Source organism: Triticum dicoccoides, chromosome 7A (assembly GCF_002162155.2).
Source record: "Triticum dicoccoides isolate Atlit2015 ecotype Zavitan chromosome 7A, WEW_v2.0, whole genome shotgun sequence".
In the NCBI taxonomy this organism is placed as follows: Eukaryota; Viridiplantae; Streptophyta; class Magnoliopsida; order Poales; family Poaceae; genus Triticum; species Triticum dicoccoides.
In genome coordinates, this window is record NC_041392.1 from 7,212,086 (window position 1) to 7,223,134 (window position 11,049).

The window sequence follows — 11,049 nt, forward strand, 5'->3', positions numbered from 1 at the left end:
GGTCGGTGCCGGCGTCGGCGAAACAGGGGTAGGTGTTGGGGTCACCAGGGTTGGTGTTGGAGAGACGGGGGCCTGTGCCGGCGTCGGAGTTATAGGGGTTGGTATTGGCAGTATCACCGGGGTCGGTATGGGCGTGGGTGCGGGAGTGTTTGTAGGTGGAGGGCAGGACACAATCGGGGTCGGTGCCGGCGTCGGAGTCACTGGAGTAGGTGTGGGTGTGGGTGAGGGCGTGGGAGTTTGCGAAGGCGGTGGGCAGGGTACGGACGATGGCCGGGACTTGTGCTTACGCGATGGAGGCCGCGAAGGCTTTGTGGTCGGGCAGGATCGGCATGCCGCGGACGGAGCGAGATGCACGGCTAAGGAGAGCAGCGCCACCAGCAAGAGCACTGCAATGCGGGCCATGCTCTTGGAGCTTAAGGCCTCGGTGTCGATATAGCTTTCTTGCTCTTGGCTAATAGAATGCCTTGGTACTGGTCTGAGGGAAGAAGAAGAAACTAGGCCTGCTTATATAGGCGTACGTGGGGTGGTGGAGCGATGAGACGAACTGCTCACGTACTGTATTATTTTTTGATGATTGAAATGGTGTACTGTATTGGTCGACCTGACCAAGTATGGAGCCCTCTTCCCCCGTGAGGCTCTTTCCAATATTGCTGGACCTCTCCCACTTGCACGCATCTGGATGAAATTAACACACCTCATTGTCCACGTCAGAGACGACCGTTCCGCTAATCTATCTATCTTCTATCTATTATATATTAGGTATTAGAAGTAAAATATTGCTTGTGAACTAACCTATTGTTGAATGGTTAGAGGGACAGTAGTATCCTCAGTCCATTAGGGTTCAAGTTCTGGTGATCGCATTATTCCTTAATTTATTTCCGGATATCTCAGTCTCTTGCATTTATAGAAATAAGTGTATGGACATATGTATGAGCTCTTGCGTCTATATTTTATTAAAAAAATAAAATATTACTGAAAAATAGAGAGAATAACTAGAAATTCCCAATTTAATTATGAAATACTATCTTGATTATTGGCTCCGGTCCCATGCGTACTAACTCCGACGAGTACATTCTCTTTATTGGCTCCGGTTCCATACCTGCTAACTCCGACGAGTACTTTTCATGAAGACGCTAACCAGGCAAACAAGCAGCGACGTGAAGCTAGTTCGTATCCTCACGTAGGAAACTAGTCGGCCGCCGGCCTTGACGCGTATAGCGTACGCACGAACAGGAGATAATCCGGCGACAAACATACGCGAGACACACGCCGGGATTTTATGGCTACAGGGCCGTATCGGTCCTGTGAATTTTCTATTGTTTTGTTTGATCTGGTCACAGGGGGCACAGGCACAGCTATTTATATTGGACGTGTCTAGGGAGCAACCGTGTGCTCTCTAGCATCCCGTGGCATACACCTGTTTTAGGAAAGTTTTTGTCCCCCTTTCATAAAAAAGGTAAGCGTACATGTCTGGTCCCCCAAGGTGCCCAACAACACTGATCCCACAAAAACAAAAGCCAAACATACCCCACACTGCCTACCAGTGCCTATCTTGCTCCTGGTAGCCTTCTTCCTCCCAGATATAATTCCATAGCTTCAACGCCATTAGCACACAAAGAGCTCCCTAGCCACGTCCTGAAACGTTCTTGGTTTTCTTCCTCCCAGATCTAATTCCATAGATCCAATGCCATTAGCACACAAAGAGCTGCAGAAAAAAACAAAGAGAACTCTCATCAAACTCTGACTTACATGTACCCTGCGCACTATGGCTAATCTCCTCGCCCCTCCTTCAAAACTACCCCCACCCCCTGGTTTAGGAGTTTAATTAGATGAAAAAGTCAAAAAACTGTTCCTGCCATAGAAGAAGAAAAACACGATCTAGCAAGAAAAATTGTGGGGCATCTCTTTTGCTCAGAGGTTTGTGCAACCTCCATATCATTCCTAGGTTTAGGCAAAAATGTGCTCTGATCAAAGCAAATTGTGTAGTATATCCAGGCAAATTGTGTACTAAATCGCACTGGTCTTGTAGGGAATTTCCACAAATTCTGCAGCAAACTCATTAGCTTGCTTGCCCCGAAAAAAAAGATAAAAGAAAGTGGAAGTAAGGAGCAACTACTAGTAAATAGAAGGCAATTGCCTACAAATTCCAGGGAAAAAAATGTGGCTCTATATTATGTGGAACATCAAGTTGGTGTCCCCCTGGGCAAATGCATTTACAGTTGCAGGCAAGTTTTGATATGATCTAAGCAATATGCATAGTATATCTACGCAAACTCTAGGTTTTTCTTTTTAAAATACGAGATTGAAAAAGGTAGCAACTCGTACTGGGTTTGTAGGCAATTTCCATAGATTCTACAGCCAACTCATCGGCTTGCTTGCCGAAGGAATGAAAAAAGTAGAAGTTAGGAGCAACTGCTACCTGGTTTCTAGGCAATTTGCGTATAGGTTTCAGGCAAAAAAGTGAAGCTATATTGTGTCAGTTAACTGGCTGAAGAAATGGCCAGCATGATTTGTGAGTTTATATAATGCCCTAACCCTGTGGGGGGTCAGTTAACTGGCTTGTAACCTAATGAAAGCAGATTGAGAAGGGAGGCAGGGGCATACGCAAATCCCATCTAAATCCATGCAAAAAATGAAGAGGCAGAAAAATATAATGCTCTCAGGGGCTATGTGAAGTTTACCTTGTGGTGGATGTTGAAGCTTTTCTTGCTTGAGATTGTATACGTAGATTCTAAAACCATAAAGTCCTCCCAAGAAATGTTGAAAAAAATGCATATAAGTTTCAGCCTAAAACTTCATTTTTTGGCTGGAAGAAACAAATTAGTTGGGAGGCTCTTTGGGGCCTGAGATAAGTTTACCTAAGAAAAATGTCTGTATGAAAGTTTAGTTGCTTGAGTGCCTGCCCATAAAACCTGTTGGGATTCGAAGATCAAAAAACAAGAACTAGGGTTATGAGGGGTGGTGCAGACAAAACACAAAAAAATTGCTTAACTCTTTATGGCTATGTGATATTCTTACCTGGAAAAAAGGTCTAATGGATCTTCTTGCTTGGGTATGGCATCCTCTGTAAAAATTAATGGACCCCCTGCAAAAAGACATACTAAAAAAACAATTCCTGCCCACAGACCACCAAAATTCTTCTTTTTTCCTGTAATTTTTTTGGCAAGTTGTGTTGAGATGTAGGCAAGTATAGAATGCTTTGCATGCAATTGATGGTTTTGTGGTAAAATCAAAACCTAAAAACTAAAAATAATAGAAGTCCTTGGAGATAAGCTTTTTGTATGTTAACCTTTGGGGTTTGGGGCTATGTTATGTGTGTTTTGGAGGTTGTATGAACTACAAGAAAAATGTCAATCAACCACTAATATTATTTTAGGCAGCTTTCAGTGCAGTCAACAACAAAAAAATCTACTACTATGGAATTTTTTGGGTGTAAAATCAGTGCAACCAGTGGTAAAAAAATCATAACTATGTTGCATTCATCGCCGTGTATAGACAAAGAAGTAGGTAATAGGGTAAAAAAAGTCAGAAAGCAAGTCGTGTTCATGGAATGTAAGCAAGATACGTAGTAGATTGAGGCAACTTTGTAGTTTACCTAGAAGTATATGCTGAAAAAGTTGAGTTCATATAGTTTCAGAATTTTTTCCGTGGGCCTGCATAAACAATAAAATCTCCAACACACCGCAACCTAAAGGCTAGTAAACTTGGCCACCAGTAGTAAGCAACTTTTTGAAGGTCACATACTAAAGATAGTAGTGATGGGTGCATCGTGAAAGATAAAAGGAGGTGTTGAACAAAACCCACACATGAACAAGAAAGTACTCCCTCTGATCTGTATTAGTTGACATAGCCTCTATAGAATGTCTATTTTACATTGTATAGAGGTTGCATCAATTAATTTGGATCGGAGGGAGCACTATTTATTTGATACTGCTAGTTGTAACAATAGTAAGAAAAAGCAACAAAGAGGCCATGCCCCCCTGATTGTGCATAGTACATTGGGGCAAAAACTCTGTGCTTATAGGCAGGATACATAATAGATTGAGGCAAAAGCGGTGTGATTGTAGGCAAACTGTGTGTTTGATAGCAGGCAAAAAATTGTGCCGTGATGGAACGCATGGCAAAGAAAAACTATGTCCTAAAATGGGTCATAAAATCAAGCAACTATGTATGTAGCTTGATATGAGGGTCATAAAATTGGAACCATGTCAGGCAATTAATTAAACAAAAAAACATTAGGCAAAATTTTAGGATTGCTCATTATCCATAGTATTTCACCCTAGACAAGCTCAATCTCCGCTCAGGGTCATCATGTGTTATCTGAGGCTCAATCTCCAAACATTGGGCAACTTCTGAGAAAACTAAAAAGAACACTAGGATCTGAGGCTCAATCTCCAAACACTAGTGCTGGTATGAAAGCTTCTGGGGCACTAATTGAAAACAACTAGCAAGGCCTGGAACCATATCAGGCATCCTAAGTTACAAAAATAACGCCCATTTGGGCAAATTCTAAAGGATATCAGGCAACTAAGTAACAACCAGTAGGCAAGTTTCGTTACTTAGGATCAACGGCTATCAAAGAAAAAACTCAAAATCCTCCACTCGGGATCAACAACTAAGCGACTATTGGGCCAATAAAATATCCCGAAATGGTAAGTTAATCTTCATCAGCGCATTAGTGTGTGCGAGAAAACTCTAAAGTAAACAAACGTTGAACACCTTGACTTGTAGCTCCACAAACTAGCAGGAGGATCCGATAAGATCTCATAGCAAGACTCTGAACTCCACCACTCCCCCCCTAAAAAAGCCCCACAACTCCGTCGTAAAGGGGATCTGGGAACGCAATTCCAATAACTAATGACGGAAATTCAGGCAATTCGTACTCATGTCTCTGACAAAAATCAGAACAATGAGTGGGGGAGAACTATGGTCAGATATTGCACCACGTGCGCCTGGTCGTCATCCACATACCCATGACCACATGCACACATGAAAACTTGCCCCCCTACCCATCCCACCCCCCTGAAATCAACATGCCCCCACATCCCTTGTGAGGCCAATCTGACCTCAGTTCGAATGGAATAAAGCACATGTGTGCGGGAATTGACGATTCTTACCGGAGATTTGAGGCCCAATTCCTTGACTGCTGATGATGATTAAGGCAACTTACACTTGTCCCGGGCAACTAGTGGTTATCATTTAGCCAGTTCATCGATATCCCTTAGACAACAAAATGGTGTGAAGTTTACCCAGAACAACTTATTTCTTCATCCCCGAGACAACTAGTGGTTGCAGTTTAGGCAACATGGATTTTGTACCAGCCAAACTAGTGGTTGTTATTTATGCACCTTCACCCTTTGACCACGATGGCGGACCAGCGCGACAAGGTGTAATGTAAAGGGGCAATATTGTAAAAAAACAGATTAGTTGGTCGCAAAAGAGAAATCCAAAAAATGCCTTAAATAATATAAGGAAAGTGAAGAGTAAAAAGTGTGTACAGTAAGCAAACACCAACCATCTATGTACAAAAATATGCACGATAATCCATAGGGATTAGCATATGTTGCTTATTACAAGAAAATTAACCATGATTTTAAGTTCATATGTGGTTGTAAGCGACTAGAATTAAACATTGAATTAGCGAAGCACTAATGATAGACAAAAAAAATAGGCTCTATGAGCCAACTTGCCCCACAATGAAGATATGCCCGTTGTACTGTTTTGTACAGCCACCTTAAACCTGTAGGCATGATTCATGCCAAAAGCAAGAACTAGGGATAATCGTGAGCAGATTTTGCAGAAAAAATTGGTAGGTTCAGTAATCAATCAGAGCGCATTGTACAACACCCAATTCAACCCCTCACCAAGTTCAAACGAGCGTAAGGAAAAGTCATCGCTGAAATTACTGAACTTTGCAACTAACCTACTCCTGAATCCCTTGTATCGATTTTGTAGGCACACACAGTACGCCAGGATCATTGTTTTGTCTATGGTCAATAACCAAATGTGTGATGATGATGCGAGAAGCACGTATTGGGGGGAGTCTTACCTCTGTTCCGTTCGTACACGAGTACTGGAGGCGTTGCCGGCAAATGTCAACAGTTCATCCCCAATCCCTAGTTCGCTCGTTCGTCCCCGTCCTACCTTCCGTCCACCCTGACCCAAGCTCGGCGACGAACGACATGGGACCGGAGTGAAGGGTCCCGCGGCTACTTCCGTTGGTCTGAGCAATTGGGATCACGCGGCGGCGTTGGCCCGGATCTGGGAGTTCCTCACTCCTGCACACGAGGTGGTCATGTTGCACGGACGCGCGGATCCCTTCTCGAGTCCTCGCTCCTGCAAGAACGCGGTGCACGGAGGAGGGCGCCGCCCAGATCCCCCTCTCTCCTACCTCCGCTTGGTGGTCACCGCGCGCGGATGGCGCTCTGGCCCCTCTCTCTCTCTCTCCGCAAAGAGGTGCTTCTCCTCCCTCTTCTCCCCACGCCTCCCAAAAACTACTAGTAATCTCCGGAAGCTTCGCCACGGAATCGGCGAACGCGGTAGTGTATTTGGGAGAAGAAGTTGCAGACGAGATGGGTGTGCTTGGAGCAGCGCGCGGCGTTGGGAGTTGGCTGGAGGAGCGAGGTAGCAGAGCGCGTAGCCGGGAGGATCAGCGCGGCGGACGGGCGCGTGGCCGGGGGGAGGAGAGGTGCGGCGGCCGCGTATGGAGAAGGCGCGGGGCTTGAGTAGAGTGGATAAGGTGCAGCTGTGCGGGGCAGCGCGTCCGTGTAATCCTCTGGAGTGTGCACGTTTCGCCCCACATTCCCGACAGTGCGGCACCTGGCGATCGGGATCCAGATCCGACGGCCCGAAAGGGTGTGTGCTCCGTAAGACAAACGAGCCCGCGAGCACTTTTTAGGTTTTAGGATTTATATTACCTATTCTATCTTGTACATGTATGACTCGACTACTGATATAAGTCAGTGATTATACTACCTAGTCATGATTAGTTCCAACAATCATCCTTCTAAACACAATGTCCTCATTTCACAGTTTGGACGCCGATCCTTCTCCTTATTTTCATAAATATCTGTGGTTTCAAAGAATTGATCAGGATATCTGCAAGTTGGTCGTCGGTGCAAATATAGTTGACTTTAATCTTGCCTTCTTCCACGACACTCCTGTATGTAGTGAACTAGTGATACCTCTCATCGATGTGCTTGCTCCCGTAAGCAATATACTCTGCTTCACAGGATGATAATGCAACCACCTTCTGCTTTTGTGATAGCCAACTCAATATGCTTCTTTCCAGAAAAAATGCCACTCCCAAGGCACTTTTACGGTCGTCCACATCTCCTGCCATGTTGCTATCAGTGTAGCCAAGTAGCTCCACTATCTCCTTCCTCTTCTCTCTGAAATAGACACAACCAAAGTTTGTTGTCCCTTTGATGTATTTGAGTATTTGTTTCAGTGCTGCCCAATATTCCGTCGTGGGTGCTTCCATGAAGCGACTCATTATGCCAATGGAATAGGCCAAGTCCAGTCATGTATTCACAAGATACCTTATGCTTCCGACCACACTCCTATACTCTATTGCATCAACTGCGGGCGCTTTGCTTCTGTTTGTAAGTTTAAGACGAGACTTCATTGGAACATAAGTTGGATTGCCAGATTCAAGGTACAAATGAAGGTGCTTTTTTGTTGGAACTGGCCCACAGAATTGATCACATCACACATCACAACCACCTTATTGGCCGAGGGGTTGCACGCACGGTATGCCTTCGTGCCCACTTCGTAGCCAACCAATACCATCGGAGTACTCCGACCTGCCAGTTTTCTAGTATGCCCGCCACTATTTTCACATGTGTCACGCACCCGAACGTGCGAAGATGATCAACCACAGGCTTACTCCATCCACAAAATATAAACAAGAGCAAGAGTAGGGTATTACCTCTTAGAGGGAGCCCAAACTTAGGTAAAGTTGTGTTCTTGTGTTCTCCTGTTACCATCATGCCAAGACTACCAGCTCAGGACCTCGTACCAGAGATCCACCGGTATTAGCACCGACACCACATCCCTTTAATAATACATATAGGTTTATGTTTTGTTGCCACATCACCTTCACAAATTGCAACAATGTTATACTTTTTTTGCAGAGTGAATTCTTGCCATTTTTCACTGACTATTCCCTTAAACTCCTCATGGGCTCCATACTTTTACTTATCAAAATGATCAATTGACCCCATACACTTGAAACATGTCTATAACCTAGCTGTTCCGAGATTAGATCTAAACCATTGTAAACTACTCCTTCATCAATAAAGACAGAGCCAGACTTTGGGGCTCACTAGAAAAGCCCGTGTTGAAAGGTCGGGACTAGGCACATACCCAAGTATAGCCTGAGGGGGCCAGGCCCCAAGTCAAATTTCAAATTTCAAGAGAACTTTTTTGATTTGTTCTATTTAAAAAAATAGCAAAGTAATGCAAGATGTGCCTCCACGCCATTGGTTTATGGGTCCATCTCTTGGTTGGGTCTAAGCCTGGTTTAGAAGTTTAGAAGTTTGGTTTCCTCTAAATGAGTCTGAAGGTTCTTTTTCTTGCAATCTTCTCCAAAGAGTTATATGTTTTATTTGATAAAATGTTTTTGAAGATTCTGCAGATACATATTTTATTTTTCTGCTTCTACACTTTTAATGGCTATGGATCCCAAAATCTTGGAGTGAGTCTGTCCATGAAAAACTGGGGTCGGTCCAGGTATCCCATTGTTAGGGTATGGAACTCACTTATGCATCTGCCCATGCACCTTGAGCTATATGTCAGCAACAATGGTAGCGTGTTGTGTACTTTTTTTGAAAGGAAAACTCCTCATCTTTTCACCAAACAATATGGTAGTACAAAGAATATCAGAAATAATAATACTTACATCCACGTCCGTAGACCACCTAGCGACAACTACATGCGTTGTCATGTGTATATATAGTGGAGTACTTTTGTGCGGAAAACATTATATCATTTGTATTGATTTTTTTAAACGTTATTTGTATTAATTAAGTAGGGTGCTAATTTTTCTACTATATACATTGAAGTCGGCAGGAGTAACTAGTTTGGTACTGTATCCTGTGAAAAACAAAAAAGCAGTTTGGCATTGCACATAGCACATGGAAATGGTTGTAGATGCACAGCGGGTTCTTTGGGCTCGTAACAGATACGAACAAAATGCATGGCATGCTAGTATGTACTGCAGAAACACGGACGTCCCAGAAACACAGACGTGACAAACTAGCTAGTCATCCATGCATGTGTGCATTCCCGGGCAGTGAAGACAAGATAACGCTATGCTGGTCCACTCGTGCTGGCACTATATGACACGTACGCACGTACACCTTGAAAACTTAACCTAACCCAATTGTTCGAACCCATAAAAAAAGACAGAAAAAAGTGAGTCATCTGAGAAATAGCACAAAAAAAGAACTGTACGTACTCCCTTCATCCGGATTCATAAGGCCAATTTATCTTTTCTTAAGTCAAACATACGTTTAAGTTTGACCAAGTTGTTGAAAAATATATCAACATCTACACTACCAATTTAATATTAATCATGAGGTATGTTTTTTAATGTACTTCTTGGGTCCTTTAACATACATTTTTTTTACTTCTTTGGTCAAAGTTAAACAAGTTTGACTTAAGTTGAGATTGATTGGGCTTATAAAGATGGATAGAGGGAATAACTCTTTTTTGCCATGAGAATTCTACACAATTCAGTTGGACATAACCATTATATCTTATGGGCTTAAAGCCCACTTAATTAATAAAATCATAAAAACTTCATCCACTTGCATGGCGTGTATAAGAAGTTTAGTCACGTATTGCCACCGCTAGAGAAAGGACATCAGCATATAAGGTGGTTGGTTTTACTTCTTCTTGTGGCATGAGTAAACGGAGCAACACTGTAAACCACCATTTACCGGTAAACAGGGAGGCCCACTGCACACACACGGCTTAGTCGAACACTCGGCTTATTGGCAAACCACGTGGCGCCACCGTTAGATTCTGTCGGCCGTGATCTCACTTTGTTTGCCGGGTTCCACCCTTTTGTACTCTCCTTACATATAAGTTGTGTTCCCGATATCCAACATTTGTCTTATGGCCCTAAGTCAAAATGTACTAAGCCATGTACACTAACCCGAGTGTAACACTCGGTGTAGACTTCGCCGCGGTTAAAATGGCCTTTGCCCTGTATGTTTTGTAAAGGGCTTCATTTGTTTTTTCCAGCAATGCCACTTGCAATGCATGTGTAAGAAGTTTAGTCACGTGCTGCCAATGCCAGAGAAAGGACATCAACATATAAGGTGGTTGGTTCTACTTCTTCCTCTTTGTGGCATGAGTAAAGAGAGCAACAATGAGTGTGCTCCCTTGCATGCCTCACCACCACCAAATCCACCCGTGCGCCCAGTTTCAACCGAGCTAGTACCTTGAAGGTCTAACCCAACTTGATGCTCAGCAGCCCTTTGCATAGGTGTATGAGAGAGCAGACCTTTGAAACCACGTCCTTATGGAACCTGCGCTAGGTAAGGGGCGATAAATGTTTTGTGGAGTGTCTGTGCCAGTCTGCTCGCTTGAACGTCTAATTAGTCTAGAACCACTCCATTGACTGACTTCTTCATCTAAGACCTCTTCTTCGATCGACTACTTCGGCCGTGATGACTTATTTGATCGGACTACTCCGGCTACGACGAATTCTCCAATCAGACAACTGTTGCGATGACCACATCACCACCATGATCACTATAGTGACAAGAACACTTCCGCTACCTTTGCAACCAATGCGTCTACGCTGATTATCTCGCTGCTGGCATTTGCGTTTGCTTCATATGCAAATATTATTGGCACAGCACAAACTTGCATTTCTATTATCCCATTTATGACCAGATCTGCTAGCACACTTGTCATGATATTAATATTGTTTAATTTATTCAAAATTGCTTATTGTTCCAACAAGAACTATGATGTTTGTTCTTTTTGTTGCTGAGAACTTTTTTTTGCGGGGTTGTTGCTGGGAACTTTGATGTT

At 43.5% G+C, this 11,049-nt stretch overlaps 1 protein-coding gene and 1 long non-coding RNA gene across 3 annotated transcripts in view; both read right to left on the reverse strand.

Annotated features, from left to right (window-relative positions):
- The window catches only part of LOC119332809 (pEARLI1-like lipid transfer protein 3), a 1,453-nt gene extending 1,122 nt beyond the window's left edge, over positions 1–331 (reverse strand). The window contains exons 1-2 of the mRNA XM_037605954.1: positions 288–331; positions 46–200 (exon numbers count right to left, since the gene is read on the reverse strand). Coding sequence (XP_037461851.1) covers positions 46–200; positions 288–331 — 199 coding nt within the window. The remainder of the gene's footprint in view (positions 1–45; positions 201–287) is intronic.
- A 1,011-nt stretch (positions 332–1,342) lies between these two features.
- On the reverse strand, positions 1,343–6,720 carry LOC119330711. Of its 2 annotated transcripts, XR_005160216.1 has the most exons (4): positions 6,050–6,720; positions 3,019–3,085; positions 2,682–2,912; positions 1,343–1,705 (listed from the first exon to the last, which is right to left on the reverse strand). It is a non-coding gene; the product is annotated as an uncharacterized LOC119330711 (long non-coding RNA). The 2 variants fall into 2 exon arrangements; XR_005160215.1 differs by lacking the exon at positions 6,050–6,720 and having other exon boundaries at positions 3,019–5,003.
- Positions 6,721–11,049: the final 4,329 nt, after the last annotated feature.